This window comes from Heteronotia binoei, chromosome 6 (genome assembly GCF_032191835.1).
Source record: "Heteronotia binoei isolate CCM8104 ecotype False Entrance Well chromosome 6, APGP_CSIRO_Hbin_v1, whole genome shotgun sequence".
Taxonomy (NCBI): domain Eukaryota; kingdom Metazoa; phylum Chordata; class Lepidosauria; order Squamata; family Gekkonidae; genus Heteronotia; species Heteronotia binoei.
The window spans coordinates 79,325,041-79,342,990 of NC_083228.1; the positions used below are offsets into that span (position 1 = coordinate 79,325,041).

Genomic DNA, 17,950 nt, shown 5'->3' on the forward strand with positions numbered 1-17,950 from the left:
CTATTAGATTATTTGTTTTTACTAATCTTCATCTACCTATATGAGATGGAAGTATCCAATTATAGCTTGAGAGAATCCTTTTGCTTAGCTTCCCATTGCCTTCTTCATCTTCACTCTTCAAGTGTGAAATCCTGCTTGTCCACCAGGAAGTTGCACTTTAACTTGTGCTCTTAATTTACAGGTGCTGGCCGCCTTGAATTGTGTGCTAATCTGATGGAAGGAGGAACGACACCTAGCATTGGTGAGTTGGCACATACAAGCCAAGATGCAACCCACCAGCTTTCTGCACTGTGTACTGAGCAGCCAAGCAATAAGGGGATAGTAACTGGTCCTGGTAGGAACATAGTACTGGACCGTCCGTCCACCAGACTCTGTGCCCATGAAAGAGGGAGGAAGTAGCTGGTGTTTGTTATCAATTTATTAAAATGTACATCACTGTTCACCAGTCACTGAAACTATAGTGGTTTCTACTTACTCTTGTAATAAAACAATGGATTTTTCATTGGCATCTTCTGAGCTTGTGACAAGGCAAGCTGTAGTTCTGTCATCCTTTTTCAGCAGCCCTATATCTCTTATGTTCAAAGAAGGCCTTTCCTTCCTCTTGCAGCTGCAAGATCCTTTATTGAGAATCATACTTTTTGGCAGATTGGTGGGTCTTTGTCGCTCTGCAAAGTTCTAGTTTCTGCTTTCTATTCATTGGCATAGATTGCTGTTAACTAATTCCATGTCCAGAACTAAATCTCTTTTTGCTTGCAGGACTTTTGCAAGTAGTGAAGCAGTGTATAAGGGTGCCTGTATTTGTGATGATCCGTCCCCGAGGGGGGGATTTCCTCTATTCTGACCGGGAAGTGGAAGTAATGAAGGCTGACATCCGACTGGCCAAGCAATATGGGGCTGATGGACTGGTGTTTGGAGCCTTGACTGAGGATGGGCGTGTAGACACAGAGCTCTGCACAGCACTATTGGGTGAGAGGCCATATTTCCAAAACCAAATCGCCTTCCACTACTGCCTTTATTTATTTATTTGTACCTGCCTTTCCACACCAAAATGTATGTTCTGTGTCTCACAGATATATAAAGCAAAAACACAGAAAACAAGCAAAAACAGAAAACAAACAAAAACCATGATAGAGCTACATTATAAATACACTGAAAGTTCAAAAACAGTAAAACAATAAAAGTTTAACACTTCTGAAAAAAACGGAGAGACCATGATTTTTAAAGGCATTCTGGAATAAAAAGGTATTTGATGACAGAAGGCCTGTAGTGAGGAACTGGTAGGGGTGTGCGCTTGGTATAAAGTGAGCTGGAAAAATACCCAGTAAATACCTTATCAGTATTTAATCAGTGATCAGCTAAAAAAATACTGGATAATACCTTATTGTTATTTATTGGGTATTTTCTCAGCTGATCACTCAGCTATCTGAAATTGGCCACCTGGAAAAATCATGAAAATATTTGGGATTTTTTGGGGCTGCCAGGTAGCTGCGGTCACAGTGCATTTAAAGGACTTTCAGTCCCTTTAAATGCCTTCAGAGTTCACTTGCTGTGGTGTGGAGTTGTACTGTGGCTTGGAGAAGGCATTTAAAGGGAACACATAACTTTCAATGCCTTCTCCCCCTCTATTGGAAACAATGGAAGATGGGGTACCTTATTCTGGAGCCCATAGAATTGGACCCTCTGGTCCAGTCTTTTTGAAACTGGAGGGTGGTTGAGGAGAGACACAAGCAGCTATGCTGCAAATTTGGTGCCTCTGCTTCAAAACACACACACCCAGATACCCCCAGATAAAGTCTCCAGTATGGCTTATGGGAACTATTGACTATAATGGAGTTAAAAAAAATGATCAGTCTCGAATATTTCCCAAATCCCAATACTATACTGATATTAGGATTCAAGAATATCAAGAAATACTGATATTTTCCAGGCTCAATATCAATTTTTTTTGCATGTACACCCCTAGGAATTATACTGTTTGCTCTAATGGAACTGTTTGGGGTGGAGGGCTCTGTTTACAAAGCTAGAATTAGAAGAGTTGTCTTTGACCCCCCTGTTGGGAAGGGAAAGATTCTTGCTGAATAAATGTGTGGTAACCATTGGGATCTCTTCTTTTTGCAGCTGTTTCTCGCCCTTTGCCGGTCACCTTCCATAGAGGTGAGTGTCTGGGGCTCGGAGTGGGGAAGGGAGGGTGACAGTCTGAATTGCTGTCCTGCAGACTGATGACCCATCCATGATAATCATGCCAGCAGGAACTCATTTGCCTATTAGGCCACACCCCCTGATGTCACCATTGTTTCACGCAGAGCTTTTTTGTAGAAAAAGCCCAGGAGAACACATTTGCAATTAGGCCACACACCCTTACACCAAGCCAGCTGGAACTTCATTCCTGTGTGTTCCTGCTCAAAAAAAAAAGCCCTGAGTCTGAGTACTGCACATATTAGTAGACTAAACAACAGGGTTTAGTAATAAGATCTGGGCTTTCAACATGTGGGTTACATTCGCATCATAGTGTTTGCTTTTGGGGGAGGGGTTCCCAGAAAAACTGACATGTTCCATTTTCCTTGCAGCTTTTGACATGGTATATGACCCACTGGCAGCCCTGGAGACACTGATATCACTAGGGCTTGAACGAGTGTTGACCAGTGGCTGTGACAGCTCAGCTCTGGAGGGGCTGCCCTTGATAAAGCGACTGACAGAACAGGTGAAGCATAATTTCTCCCAACTTAGTAACTGTGTTAATACCTTTTGCTTTCCTTCTTGGAGATAGCTGTCACAAGAACCAGTCAAAAAATAATGACAGTAAAAGAATACCAACCTGCTGTAGGCTTCCAGTGGGTGGCTGGGTCAGCGGTGATGACAGGTCAAGTTTTACTATACAGAACTTTGCCTTGCATTATCAAAAAATCTAGCTTCTCTTGGTATCCTACTCATTTCCATTGGTCATTGCAATGGATTAGGACCCTTTTCCTGAGGTTGGTACACAGTATGTGAGCATAAGCACACACATACAAAACATATTTCCAGTAGAATGCATGAGACCCAGAAAAGTCCACAAAGAAACCATCCAGCATCTCAAGGTGGCTTCCACTTTTTCTTCTCACATTGGGGTAAAGTTGAAGAAGTCTCATTGGGCTAAGGAACAGCCTTCCTCAACATCTCATTTAAAGTGAAATGAAGTTCTATATAGTGGAGGATGTTCAGAACAAAGACAGAAATAGAATTCCAAGCTTCCATGAGTAATAGGATTAATGGCCCCCAACTACTTATTAAAATACTGTTATGTAAGTAAATGAATTCAGTGCTTTAACCACTTACTGAGACACTGAGAACGGTGGCTGACCAAGAGGAACAGCCTTGTTGTACATCATAAAATATAACCATTAACAGACAAAGATATCTTTGCTTCAGTGGGTTCTGATGTGCTGGGAGTAGGTGGTTTTGCCTGGAGTTAACACCAAATGTGTAGAGTACTGAAGTTCATCCATTCTTAGATGGAGGTGAAGATCAGTATCTGCTCTGTCCTCTGAGGTGAAATCTGCACTTGGAAAATTAGTTCTGAGAGGTGTACAAGGCTCATGACATCAACTTAACTAGAGCAAAGAACTGGAAAAGCATCATAGCATCCCAAAGCTAAATTCCAAACATACATTCTGCATTCTTACCAAGAGAATCATGCTATCTATGTGATGCCATCCTTTTCCAGTTTAATTTGTATTGAATTGAAGCCTTCTCAGCCAGGATCTGCATGCCTCATGGAGCAATCTCCCTGAGGCACACAGATCCAGGAGCTGACTTTTTCTGTGGCTTGGTTAAAACTGTGCTGCAGGAGAAGCTGCCCCAGCCAGTATCCATCCAGATCACAGATCTGTCTCTCCGGTACGGTTTAAACCAGGCTGCAGGAAAAACCATCCCAGCCAGAATCAGCCTGCATCAGGGAGTGATCTCCCTGTAGCATTCTGATTCAGGAGCTGGCTTCTCCTGCAGCCTGGTTTAAACCACACTGCAGAAGGAGCCAGACCCAGGATCTGCAAGGCACACAGATTCTGGCTGGGACAACTTCTTCTGCAGTGCAGTTTAGACTAGGCTGCAGGAGAAACCAGCCAATCCCCAGGATCAGGCTGATGTGCTTTTTTTTTAATCCTGTGTTTTTCTTCTCAGGTCCATTGGACCTAGGGGGAGGAGGGAAAGGGATTTCTGAAAAATCCCAGCTGTGAATACCATAGTGGTATTGGAATCCAGAATTTTTCTGGAATACCGAAAAATTTTAGGGTCCAGTAGTCCTGAACTGAAAATTAGTGAATTTAAGAAAAAATGCATGTCCCTAATTTCTACATAAAAACCAGTATATTTTGCACAGAATACCAGATAAGTGAATTTATAAGAGATGTGATTGCGAATCACTAAGTATAAAATGCCTTGTCATTTAACATAAAACCTTTAAGATTTGCTAAACAATTGGACTGGAAATGTGACTTCTCCATTGTTGCCTGGTCTTGAGCTTTACATGTTTGTTCTGTTACAAGCAAAGCTACTAAACCCTTTTCCTCTTCCTTTTCAGGCCAGGGGCAGGATCATTGTTGTGCCAGGTAGGACCCTGCTTGGGAGCACATATATGTACCAAGAAGCAGAATAGATCAAAGCTCGAGCATCAACCCAGTATATTGTTAAGCACTTCTCCAGGACTTGAGAAGTCTCATGCTACTGGTAAAAGGTTGCTTTTTGCTGTTTGGATGAGTCATGTCACTGGTGAAGTACATCTTTGTTATCTGCTTATTTACAAATACAGAAATAGATCAGAAGAGAAACAGAATATGCTTCTGCAACAGGCAGCACAACTACTGAATCTACGTCAGGTTCCCTTAGAAACACCGTTGACCCCTATCCTAGCCCAAGGCTGCTTCTAGTCAAGCTAAACTCATAGTTCTAAACCCTCTATCTGAACAGCTTCTAGCTATCTCTCTATTCCTCCTTCAGTCTCTAATGGGTATCGTGCTATGAAGGCGGGAGCAAGAGAGAATTCCTTACCAGTAAGGAATGTTAATGTTCTTTTTTCAAGTCCCTGACTACTTGTAAGTTTGGTAGACAAAACCATAACAATGAACTCCTTCATGTTAATCAGGGCAGCCGAACTTTTAGCTACATAATGCCCAAGTGCACCAACTTTTCTAGCAGAAATATCCTTGTTTCAAGGAAGTACAAGATTTAGAGGATGTAGCTCCTTCAAGTACTTGAAGGGCTGTCATATAGAGGATGGTATGGAATTGTTTTCTGTGCCCCCGGAAGGTAGGACCAGAACCAATGGCTTGAAATTAAATCAAAAGAGTTTCCGGCTCAACATTAGGAAGAACTTCCTGACTGTTATAGCGATTCCTCAGTGGAACAGGCTTTCCTGGGTGGTGGTGGGCTCTCCTTCCTTGGAGGTTTTTAAACAGAGGCTAGATGGCCATCTGACAGCAATGAAGATCCTGTGAATTTAGGGGGAGGTGTTTGTGAGTTTCCTGCATTGTGCAGAGGGTTGGACTTGACGACCCTAGAGGTCCCTTCCAACTCTATGATTCCTGAACCACTGTGTCAGCAGCATCCATTAATATTAGGGTCTGATGTATTTTCTAAATCATCCTCAGGTTCAAAACAGAGGAATGATCTTGTATTTTGTGTTGCTGGGAATCTGGCTCTTTCTGGAAGCAATGGGGCATCAGATTTGTGACTGTGCAATACATTCTCTCCACCAGGGGGAGGCATAACTGAGAGAAACCTGCAGAGAATCTTGGAAGGCTCTGGTGCATCTGAGTTTCACTGCTCAGCTCGCTCAGCTAGTGACTCTGGCATGAAGTTCAGGTAACTGGGCAAGATTTTTCCTTGATTTACTGAGCAGTCCATGCTTTAAGGGCTTCTTTCAGTTCCACTGCCTAGGCTAGTGATCTGGGTAAGAATATGGGGAGCAGTAGAAACTGACAGGCAAGAGCCTGACCCTTATGTATTAGGCATGAACACCTGCCTATAGTGCCTGTGGATGAGGAAGCATTTGCTATATCTGACAGTTCTTCCATCTGACAGCAGACTATGTCTTGATGGATGTTGTGCATTGACCCAATCAAGAAGGAACAGACCTTGGGGTAGTCTTTTAACTTGCTGTTCTGGATGCAATCCAGACGGTCTCTTGTTGGTTTTCTTTCAGGAATCCCAGCGTAACCATGGGAGGCTACCTTTCTGCATCTGAATATTCCATCAAGGTGGCAGATGTGGCTAAAGTGAGGACCCTGAATGCAATAGCAAAGAACATCCTGTAGAACAAGAGTGCTGTGTGTGGATAGGAAGACCCAAAGTCTTGGGATCTTCCCAGGCCTTAGACATAGACATTTCAACATCATCCAAGCCAGTGTTTAAAGGACATGAGTCAACCCAATGAAGAAGCTTGTGGTTGTTTTTCTTGCACTTCCTGCTCTGGCCCCCACATGGTCTTTTCCTTAGTTGTAATGGTGTTTGTCTGTGGGGAACATATACTGGGGAGGGATGGGGCTTAGCTAAAGGGGCACACCACTGGGAAACACTGCCTATGATTGTCACTCCTCAAATAAACCCTGAAGCTGCTTTATGTCAATGTGGGTCTTCTTCACGTAGAGGCCATGGCAAGTCTTTGAAGAGCTCCAGAAGAAAGTGTTCCAGTTGTATGCAGCCTTGGAGGGCTTCTGGTAAGTGTTTATTCTAGACCAGAGATAGGTAACTGTTTCAGCCCAAATGTCAAAACCCTGTCATCATCTATTTATTTTATTCGATTTATATCCCGCCCTACCCCATCTACCTGTGAAGATCCTGGTGTGCTGTCAAACAAAAATCAGGGGTGGCGGTGGTGGCCAGGATGAGGGTTGTACTGGGCTAGGCACACGGTCCCGTCGGCACAGTCATGGCCCTTTGGGCAAAGAACAAGTCCTGTTTGCGGAGAAAATAATCTAGCATGTTGCTGACTGGCATGCATGTCAGGGGTTGCCTTTCCTTCTTCAAACAGGCTGCAGGAGTAACGAATGTGTCAGAGGTGCCAGGCTTCCGGTTGCCTGGTTCATTTCATCTGAAGTGGAAGTCTCTGCCAGTTATGAAGCAACCAGAAGTTTGGAAGCAACCAGAGATCTACTTTAGGAGTTGTGCAATGTTCACAAAGAATACTTGTGTGAGAAAGCAACAGTTGGATGAGTGTACAGTGTACCCCTTGTGCCTGATTCCAGAAATTGGTTAGTATGGTTCTCAGATGCTCTGAAGTAATAGAAAGCAGTAGGGAGGGTTTTATAGAGCTGTGGTTATGTGTGCTACCAGAGCAACATTTTTTTATTTGCCTTTCATGGCATCTGACCCTACTTTGCAAGAACCATAGGAAGTGCAGGTAATTCCCCAGGTGTGCTGCCATTCTGCAAGAATAATATTTTGAAGAGGTCAAACAAGTTCATTGTATTTTTATCTAACTCAGTCAAGGGAAGTCTGGAAAATTGGAAGTTTATGTTAGATTGTTTAAGGGCCTGGGATGTGGTTTCTTTGGGTCATTGCAGAATTTGACTCAAAATTCAGTTCAAGCAAATGAATAATCCCTGTTCATGAGAGAATCATGCACTGAAGGCAGTGCAACTTGATTTCACTGCAAAATTGGATTGGGAGATTAGTTTGCTCTTCATTATGGAAACGTTATTTTCCTTCTCTGGCTTCCAAGGGGAGATGTTTGCTACTGTCCCACGGTACAGGAGGAGCAGCTAATACAGCATTGTCTATTGATTAGTCAATAATTAACTGCAAGGGATGGAAACTGCCTGTTTGATGGACGTTGGACCCTCTTGTTTGGATCAAATCATAATAAGTGCCAGGTTTACTGATTGTGTAAGGAATGAGACAGCAGAATCTCTCTGGACTCTGTTCACCGTATTTCAGTGGCAGTTGTAGGGGACAATATTACCACTGAAAGGGAGGGGTCAATAAGAGAAGAGGTTCACAGCATATTTGGCCTTTAATCTTGGAAAGTTGTTCCTAGTGCTCCCTATTTTGTTCAACCTTGAAGAGAGTTTATTTTTTTTAAATTCTGCCTTCCCCGATTGAAATGTAGAGATCTCCAGTGTTGCTTCAATCTCTAAGACGGGATTCTGTGAAATGAAAGGAATTGTGCTATGGGTACAAATTAATTGCTGTGGATACAAATTAATAAATGGGAATACTGCAACAGCTGTGTAGTTTCAGAAGCCTTTTGCAAAGACAAAATAGGAGATTGACCTATCCTAGCTCTGATTCTCCAATCTTAGAATGCATAGGGAAAAAGTTTGGTAAACAGTCTGCAGCAGGAAAGGAGCCAGGTTGATCATCTTGGCTGGGACAGGAGCTGTCTTTCCAGACAATAGCTACATCAATGAGTGTTATTACATCAATCAGTTTTATTTAGTGTAACTAAATCACATCACTAAAAGGATTCTCCCACCTCAAAACACATAAAATTTACAAAAGTATTAGAGGATTAAAGAGGATTATTTACATTTCAGATTAGTGGCACTGTCATCCCAAGCACTGTCATCCTGCCTTCTCCTAGGGCAACATGCTGCTCTCCATTGGAATCTATTATTTTCCTTCCCCTGGAACCTCTGGGAACTCCTTCCTGGCTTCCGTAGCTGCATCATCCAGGCAAACTGAGTTCATGAATTGGTTCCAAGGGGCTGAATGTGCATAAGGAGTTAATGATTAATGAACTGTCATCAAGATACTGTTTCTGGACCCCCCAGTGTTGGGCGTGTGAGACTTTTGCCCTGTTCAGCTTCCTGTGCCTGATTCAACAGCTGGGCAATAGCAAGAGGAGACAGTGCCTCACCATGGCAGCTGCCTTGGATCAATTCTGTGGCTCTGTTTTTTGGGTAAGTGGTGGCTTCTCACTCAGCTTCTGGTAGGGGTTGATTGACCTAGTGAACCTCTACAAGTCTGAGCCCAGCAGCATGCCTTGAAATGTGAGAGCATGGCTAAGAGCCTGGGCTAGGGCTATTTGGGGACTGGGATAGCAAGGGATGTAACTGTGTAGTTTGCATGCACAACAGAAGCCAAGCCCGTGGTCTGTATGGCTGGTAAGGTAAAGAAACCACCTCTGTGTGCTTCTAGAAGGGAGTTTTTTCTTCTATCTTGGTAAATGACAAGCCCCCTCCCTGGTTATTTCTGTTTTTAGGAAGTTTTCTTCCTGCTTTCATTAGTATGTCTTTCTCATCATGTAATGTCTTCAAGGAAGGAGTGAGAGTCAAAAATGGGGAGAGATATTAGGCTTCTGTCAAGACAAATGTGACTACTTGAGTGGGCAGCCTTGGCTAAATCTATTATCTAAATAGAGGAGAGGAGATAAAAGACAAAAGGAAGCTCCATTTTAGCCAATGATTAATCTTATTGTGGAATTCACTGCCACTGGATGTAATCATGGCCACAAGAATAAATGGCTTTTAAAGGGGGCTAGGTAAATTCTTGGAGGATCACTGACTGCTAGCAATAGTAGCAAAGTAAACCTCTGAAACTCAATGCTAGGAAGCAACGTCAGGGAAAGGTCTTGGCCTCTGTGCCCTGTTTATTGCCCCTCCAAGGCCACTGGTTGCCCACTATGTGAAACAGGATGCCGGACTAGTAGGACCTGTGGTCTGATCCAGTGGAGCTCTTCTTTTATTCTTAAGATTTATAATTCTCATGGAGGAGGAGATGATGGGGTTAGAAAAGGCTGACTTGCATACTAGAAATACCATAAGGTATAGTTCTTACAGGACAATATTAGAAGAAGAGAAGAGATTGGATTTTTATCCTGTCTTTCACTCAGAGTCTCAGAGCGGCTTACAATCTTTTTCCCTTTCTCTCCCCACAATAGACAGGGGAGAGAGGTAGGTGGGGCTGAGAGAGCTTTGAAAGAGCAGCTCTTTCAAGAACAGTGACTGACCCAGAGTCACTCCAGCAATTGCATGTGGAGGAGTGGGGAATCAAACCCTGTTCTCCCAGATTAAAGTCTGCGCTCTTTACCACTATACCAAACTGGCTCTGCTTCAGCATGCAGTGGGAAGAGAGGAATAATGTGTTTTATTGTTCCCTCCATATAAAATACTAGCCTGTTTCACACATTATGGCACATACATGCTGTTTGTAAGAAACCAACTTGTGTTCACTTTACAAATGGCATCGGAGACCAGTATCTTGATGAATGTGTGGTTTCAATCACATATTTGGCTGTACATACATTGAACTTACTCAGCACATGTAAAGAAGACTCAGGTGTATACTATACACAGATTGTATGTGCATTCACTGTAACTTGTGAACAGGGCTAATTTTTGCCCATGGAACATAAATATGTCTGGGAATAGTTTCTAGCCTGATCTCCCTTTTGATATTTTCCCTTTTGATATTTTCCCAAATATCTTGGAGCAGCATTATCCTAAAGTTCTACATCCTCAGATTGGCAAGAGGTACCACATTGTATATCAGAATGTGTAGTTTAGCTAGTAGATATAAGGAGTCTCTCTAACATAACTAAAGTCTCTCAAGATGTTCTTCAAAATTCCATGCCTGGACACTCTGCCAGTTTTTAAATTTTGCTGCAAATGCAACCACCCTTTTGGAGTTTCTTAAGTGCCCTGGGTTGCTGACTCACCTGGGTGAGTGGTTCAGATCTACTTTCTGATATAAGAGTCCAGCTCCTGGATACAATTCTTTTGTATTGAACTTAAATTTATTTTGCTGCTTTAATAGCATCACATGCATAATGTAGAGTTTAAAATAGACTAAATACTTAAGAGAGTGAATCAGCTGAAAACTTTTGTACTCTGTGATGCCTTAGCATGTCTTAATACCTTGAGGGAGGGTTGCCATCTGAAGTAGGGAAAATAAAATCTGGAAATAGAAAACAAAAAAGTGTGCTATTTGGGCAGATAGTCACAATAGAACTAGCAACAAATTTGAATATTAAGTTAAACTTTATAATATTGAAAACACTGATCTCTTCAGTAGTGAGTTGTCATCATATACATTATAGCTTGTTTAACAAGAGACAAAATTAGTCATTTATATAGTGATTAGCCAGTGTGGTGTAGTGCTTAAGAGTGGTGGACTCTAATCTGGGTTTGATTCCCCACTTCTCCTCATGAAGCTTGCTGGGTGACCTTGGGCCACTCCCAGTTCTTTCAGAACTCTCTCTCTAACCTTGGTTCAGTGGAGAGGTAGGATGGAGTAGGATCTACCTTGCTGGATTCCACTAGACAAGCTCTCTTTAGAGGAACCATATTTCCTGATGAGTGAATTTTTCCAGTGCGTCCAGACTTCCTGTGTAATATACACATCTACATACAGTTAAACCAAATTCGATTTTTAACAGAGTTCATGGGGCTTGAATGCAGTATAAGAACATAAGAGAAGCAATGTTGGATCAGGCCAATGTCCCATCCAGTCCAACACTGTGTCACACAGTGGCCAAAAAAACCCAGGTGCCATCAGGAGGTCCTCTAGTGGGGCCAGGACACTAGAAACCCTCCCACTGTTGTCCCCTAACCTTTCTTCATAGGGAAAGTGTTCCAACCCTTTAATCATTCTAGTTGCACTTTTCTGCACCTATGATATCTTTTTTTAGGTGTGATGACCAGAATTGAATACAGTACTCCAAATGAGGCCACACAGGGGCATTATGATACTGACTATTTTGTTTTCAATTTCCTTCCTAATAATAAGCATAATGCTGGCCTTTTTTATTGCAGTCACACACTTTCTGAGCAAGTATCCAAGTTAGTTAACAGAAACCATCACTTGTGAAGACATGGGTGACAGACAGTGTCTTTCTCTAAATGGAGCTGCGTTATATTGAGTCAGGCTGCTGGTCCCCCTGGTTCAGTACTTTTAGCAGCTCTCCAGAGTTTTGGGCAAAGAAAGAGGTTTCCCAGTACCTGCTTCCCCAGATACTTTAACTGAAGATGCTAGGATTGAATCTGGGACCTTTTGGATGGAAAGCATGCATTCAGCTACATAGCCACGACTTAATCCTTGAGCCTTAATAGACTGCCCATTTTTCAAATTATGGTACCTAAGGGTATTCTAAGGGCTTTGTTAATTGTATCTAGTGACCATCTCACTGAAATATGTTCTACGGGAGCCTGTTATATGGGAAGGGCGGGCTAAAAATAGAATTAAATAAATAAATAAAATAGATTGCTAGTTACCTCATCTGAAAGCCTCAACACTGTAGTCTACCGTGTCTTACTGACAGGGTGGGACAGCCAAAGTTTCTTCAGAGGTGAAGAAAACACATTACCTGTGTGGCTCAGTCAATGAAGGGACAGAGAAATGGAGGGAAAATCTTGCTTCAGAGAGAGGGAAGTGGATATGGTGCATTACAGATGTGAATAAAGGTGGATATGGACCAACTGATCACGCAGCACAAAAAACGCCCTGTAACAAAGATCGAATGTCAGCTGTACTGGGGTTGTGTTGAGATGTGTTGTGCAGATGAGGTTAGTTCTTGGAAGATGATATGGCATATTATGGCAGACCCATGACAAAGCTGTGGAACTGGAGTTGTGACCACTGTGGATAAGACCATGGTTTGTTATCAGACCAGAACCCCAGTACGTGCATAACACCTTAATATCCTTGGTGAAAGGGCGGGATTAAAACATAACATATAGATAGATAATGTGGAGGAGAAGGAATAGCGGTGGGTGATATGGATATGTATGGCATACTGGCCAATATTTGGGCAGGTGAAGGATTGCAATAGAGCTGGGCTTATGATGGGAACCTCAGTTGTCTCTCTTTAATACCTTCAGAACTCCTCTTTCCTGGATCGTAATGATGCTGACCTGCCACTCTGCTTTGAGCAGACTGTTCTCGTCTGGGTCCCTCTGGGCTTTGTCTGGCTCTTTGGTCCATGGCAGCTTCTCCGCATGTGCAGATCCAAGACAAAGAAATCATCAGTTACTTGCATTTACTTCACTAAGCAGGTGGGAGAGAAGAGGGTTTGTAATAGGGTGGGCAGAGGGTGCTCAGTTCCAAAGACACACAGTGAGTCTGTTTAATTGGTGATGGTGGGGTGAAAAAGGAAGCAAGGTGTAATGGGTTTGAAGGGGTCCTTCAAGAGAGGGAACTGATTGATTGGTTGGTTGGTTGATTGATCTTACATCCTGCCCTACCCTGCAAGTGTGCTCAGGGTGACTCACATCATGTCACAATGCAGCAGCAGTTTAAAACATTGAATAGTCATTAAGAAGTAAAACATTAAATTAGTAAAAGCATTAAGTAATTCACACAATAATTTGGGTTTCCTACTGTCTGTTCAGCAATTGATTACACACTAAAATATGCTGACCCCATGCTAGAATGGGTGATGGATCCAGTCTGCCACTCATGGCAACAGTTGCTATATGAGTACTGTTGATGGCTGATACAGGGGAGGCTGATGTCATTGGACATTCGCTGCCTCAGCAAAAGGCCTGGTGGAACAGCTCCATTTTACAGGCCCTGCTGATGGAAGGTAGGGAATATAATAATAATAATATATATATAACTGGTATAATAATATATAACTGATGGAGAGTATATCATGGTGCTTGGAGAAGCCATTGGTACCGCCACTGTTACTTTGCAGATGGTTGCGATCTTTTCCTGTAGGCACTGCAGTTGATTGGAGGCTCCTTGGAGCCTTGGTCTTCTGGACCCTGCTGGTAACAAACGTTCTCTGTTTTTACTTTATTCAGGCACTGACTACACTACTCTTATTGTCGGCATTAACTGAGCTGATCTTCACCATTGCTGAAGACTTAGGGCAACAATCAACCCCTGCCAGTCGAAATCCTGCAGTCCAGTACACAAATCCTGCACTCTATGTCATCACTTGGGTAAGAACCACTGGCTGCATGACAGTCAAACTTTGCTCCTTGAGTGGGAGTTGAAAAGGTTGTGAGTTTCTTGGTGCCCCCCACCCTGACACCAGCTCTCTCTTTTCAGCTTCAGCCCTGATCTGTTCTCACTGGGCATGGCAGCTGAGTAGGTGACCTAAGCCAGAAGGTGGAAGTAGATTTTGCTCTTGATTGAATGATGGCAGCTAAGATTATTTTTTTTTAATTTCAATGTTAAGAATATTATGATCAGTTTGCCATGAAGAGCTTCTGGTCCAAGTTTTATCTAGATTGAGCATTGCTGTGTTAGGCATTTTAGTTGTGGTCCAAGCCCTTTTAAGACGAGCATGTTCAGTGAGCAGAGACCTTAAAATCCAGTCTCTTGGTACAGTGAGTATGTGGAATACCTCATTCTGTTTCCTAACCATTAATCCAACCCAGGTCTCCATGTTTTCTCTGTCTTTCTGCAGGTCCTTGTTTTGTTGATCCATGATAGCCGTCGCTTTGCCACACGCAGAGACTCATGGACTCTCTTCTTCTTCCTCATTCTTTCAGTGCTCTGCGGCATGTTTCAGCTGCAGACTCTGATCCGGCAAGCAGTTCAGGTCAGTAGAAGAGGCATGGGAGAGGCTATGCTGCCCAGAATGGAATCCATTTGCCATGGGTGAGGTGGCCTCCGCAACGGGTCTTCTGGCAGCAGTTCCTGCAAGGCCTACACTTCGGCACTTCTTGGCACAATCACTTAAGCAAATCCAGAAGCTGTTCTTCACCCTCTCTCTTGTTCAGAAAACTCTTAGGGCAGGCAGGGAAGAGTGGGAAGAAATGTTTGTGCCAAAAAGAAGCAGTAGGCTGTTAGAGAATCCCAGTGCCGGGCTTCTGCTGCCTGGGCAGATGTGGGCTCTGCACCCATTGCAGGCCCAGCTCACTCTTTGAGCTCACACTTGTAACTTCCAGGGACTTTCCTCTCTTGCAGGGCTCCATCTCTGATATACCACGTTTCTGCCTCTTCATTCTCTCCTATGGGATGCAGCTCTTCTTGGTGATCATCTCTGCAATTTCTGACATTGCCCCTGAAATGAAGGAAGCTGCAAAGAAGGTGCGAGTCCTTGGGCTCACCTTCCATTCTTGTGGAAGCAAGAGGGGGTGGGTTACATTTGAGATGGGAATAGTCAGAGTTATTCTGCATAGTATTTCCATGTCTTTCCAGCTTGAGGAGGCTCTCAGAAGGGGCTGGATAGGATGTGGAAACCTGGTATCTATTACCATTCCTTGGAAAGCTTTTTATTGCAGTGGCCATGCCTGACTCTCAGAATGCACTATGAAGTGGGAGTGGTCTCCGAACAAAGCCTTTCATAGCATCAAGATTTTGTTTTGAAAGGTAAAGGTCATGACCCTCACCATGAGTGTCTCCTGAAATTTTCACCATAGAGTTCTGCTTTTCTTGTTTTCCAGAATCCAGAAATCACAGCCTCCTTCCTGAGCTTCATCACTTTCCACTGGTACAACAGGTAAGCAGATCCGGATGGAAACAGTAAATATATCACAGTGTGGGAGAACAGCAGTCTCTGGCTTGGAACTGAAGTGGTGGGAAACTGATTCTGTGTGGAGAGAAGAGAGCCAAGTACTGAGATAGCAAAAGACTCTGGGTCTGAAGGCTCTGAGTGACAAAGAAAGTCATGTTGTGGTTTGGCTGTAAGTGTATGGCAGCTGGGTGAATCTTCTTGCCAAGCTCTTGTTTTTATCCTTTACTCTGTTCCTGCTGTGTCTCAGTAGCCCTCTTGACTCTGTTCTGTGCTCACTCCTTGCTGGAACAAGGCAAAAAGCTAGCATGGTTGTCTAGGTTTGAGTGGCTGAAAGGTCTTGCTGTATCTTATAGGATGTTGCTGAAAGGCTATAAGAAGCCACTGGAGATGGATGACCTATGGGACATGAAAGATACAGACAAGACAAGTCTAGTTTTGGGCACATTTGAGAAGAACATGCAAACTGGCATTAAAAAGGCTCGGCGGGAACTGGAAATCCGACACCGCAAGAGGAGACATCAGCCGCCAATCACTGACCAGAGGAATGGCTTAAGCAAGGCCCAGAGTCAGGATGCCCTGGTTCTGGTAGGTCGTGCTGAAAATGGAAAGCCCTTCATTTCACTTTCAGACACTCGGGTTGGGGTGAAGAAGGAAATGATGGAAATCTTACACATGGGATCCTTTCCCTGTAGTGCTTCAGTTTACCCATATGTATGGGGCTCAGCAGGACAGCTGGCTCTCTGTGACTCAGGTCTGTAACTACGAGGGGGCCTGTGGGGGCACTACCCCCTGGCTTGGGACCCCTAACCAGCCTCCAGTGGCTCGGCTGCATCCTTCTCCATTCTGCCATCATCATACACAGTTGCTTCTGCTTGCTGAGGGGACGTGATCATACACAGTTGCTTCTGCTTGCTTAGGGGCCGGAAGAACTTTCTGACCCCTCAGCAAGCAGAAACAACAGGGCACTTTCGGAGCCCAAGACTGAAACTTAAGCTCCCTGTTGCTTCTGCTTGCTTAGGGGCTGGAAGAAATCTCTGACCCCTCAGCAATCAGAAACAACGGGACACTTTCAGCGCCCAGGACTGAAAGTTAAGCTCCACATTGGGCTGACGTTGGGCTAGAGCAGGGGTCCTCAACCTTTTTAAATAGGGGGCCAGTTCACTGTCCCTCAGACTGTTGGAGGGCCAGACTGCCGTTACTGTACAAGGCCGTGGGCCGTCAGTTCTCCGTCTTCTGCATCTCTCTCCCTTCCCCACACCACACACCCCAGCCTGGGAACTCACCTCACCTCGGTATCACCTCACACTCTGTCTCCACCGCCTCAGCCCAGTGCCGGAAGTGTGCATTGCTAACGCGAGTTTAGGTCAAACATCACTTCCGGTCTGATTTTGCCATAACCCGGCGGGCCGCATAAACGTCCTCAGCGGGCCGCATCTGGCCCGCGGGCCGTAGGTTGAGGACCCCTGGGCTAGAGGGTGCCTGCAAGAAGAGGCTGTTCTGGCCCTCAAGTGGGCCGGCGGGGGTAGGGGGCGGATGGCTCCATTGCAGACAGGGCAGAGTAGGGTAGGCTGGCACACACAAGTGGAGGTCCCGGCTGCAGTCCTGGGCTGGGGGTCAGTGGAGAGGTGATGTTTGCCTGCAGGGATTTTCTGGCCTGGTCTCGCTGGCCACCTGAGCAAGGGTGGGAGCTGCGCTTGGGCAGCCTCGGCTTGCCCTCCAACAGGAAGAAATCCGAATTGGAGGTCTTGTAGCTTCAAAAGTCAGTTGCGACTTGGGGCACCTTCCACCCGCCCCCCCTTGTCTCGCCGGGCTTGCCTTACTGGATCATGCTACAGGAATGGGCAGGAGACCGTGCGGCAAGTATCTAAACCTCTGAGTAGCTCCCCACCAGAGCTGCTAGAAGAGGGGTGGAAAGGAATCACCTTGGGGCAGCTGAGGGAGGCTGTATGGCAGTGAGCTGGCAGCTTTCCTCCTCAGCAATGGTAGGAGAGAAGGCCATGGAGGTTGGGGCCACTATGTGCCTCCTGAAAAAAATCAGGCTCCCCCAATTCTTCAAATTCTGGCTACAGGGCTGTTGTGACTGATCCAACCTGAAAACTGAGTCTGCTTTATTCCAAGGCAGCCATTAGGGGCAGATTCTGAACTGAAGGGCAAGGAACTTCTTCGTGGTCTCTGTGCTTCACACTCATGGGATAGAGCGCCTGTGCCGATCCCCAAATTGGAACTTTAAAAGCACGGGATTTTTTCGCACTCGGCACCAACGGGCATGCGCAGGCGTCCCAATGCACATGCTCGCCGGCACCAGAGCGAGGATCCCGCCAGTTCCTTTCTGACCGCTGCGCTGAGAGGATCTCCTTTCATGTCCCCGGTCGGTAAAGTAATCTTAGATTGCTTTTTTCTTGTTGTATATAGTCCGTTTATTATTTTCTTGGTGTAGTTAGTTAGCTGTTAGATAGTGTTTAAAAAAAAAAGTTTGTTGGACTTGCCCTTTGGGCCTCGGTTTTTCCCCTGTGTTTTCCCCCTCAGACTTTCCTGGGTGGGTTTTTTTCCTAGGCGTCTATGGAA

At 44.6% G+C, this 17,950-nt stretch overlaps 2 protein-coding genes across 3 annotated transcripts in view; both read left to right on the forward strand.

Moving 5' to 3' along the window:
- Window positions 1–6,595, forward strand: part of CUTC (cutC copper transporter) — a 14,717-nt gene extending 8,122 nt beyond the window's left edge. The window contains exons 3-9 of the mRNA XM_060241891.1: window positions 182–241; window positions 757–966; window positions 2,119–2,154; window positions 2,568–2,701; window positions 4,559–4,586; window positions 5,733–5,838; window positions 6,179–6,595. Of these exons, the coding sequence (XP_060097874.1) occupies window positions 182–241; window positions 757–966; window positions 2,119–2,154; window positions 2,568–2,701; window positions 4,559–4,586; window positions 5,733–5,838; window positions 6,179–6,290 (686 nt within the window). The 3' untranslated portion in view covers window positions 6,291–6,595. The remainder of the gene's footprint in view (window positions 1–181; window positions 242–756; window positions 967–2,118; window positions 2,155–2,567; window positions 2,702–4,558; window positions 4,587–5,732; window positions 5,839–6,178) is intronic.
- Window positions 6,577–17,950, forward strand: part of ABCC2 (ATP binding cassette subfamily C member 2) — a 50,217-nt gene continuing 38,843 nt past the window's right edge. The window contains exons 1-7 of one of the 2 annotated variants that reach the window (XM_060241883.1): window positions 6,577–6,692; window positions 12,795–12,968; window positions 13,722–13,862; window positions 14,333–14,467; window positions 14,836–14,958; window positions 15,315–15,370; window positions 15,739–15,970. In XM_060241883.1, coding sequence (XP_060097866.1) covers window positions 12,912–12,968; window positions 13,722–13,862; window positions 14,333–14,467; window positions 14,836–14,958; window positions 15,315–15,370; window positions 15,739–15,970 — 744 coding nt within the window. In that variant the 5' untranslated portion in view covers window positions 6,577–6,692; window positions 12,795–12,911. Of the gene's footprint in view, window positions 6,693–8,690; window positions 8,877–12,794; window positions 12,969–13,721; window positions 13,863–14,332; window positions 14,468–14,835; window positions 14,959–15,314; window positions 15,371–15,738; window positions 15,971–17,950 lie in introns of those variants that run through there. The other variant, XM_060241882.1, reaches the window with a different exon arrangement.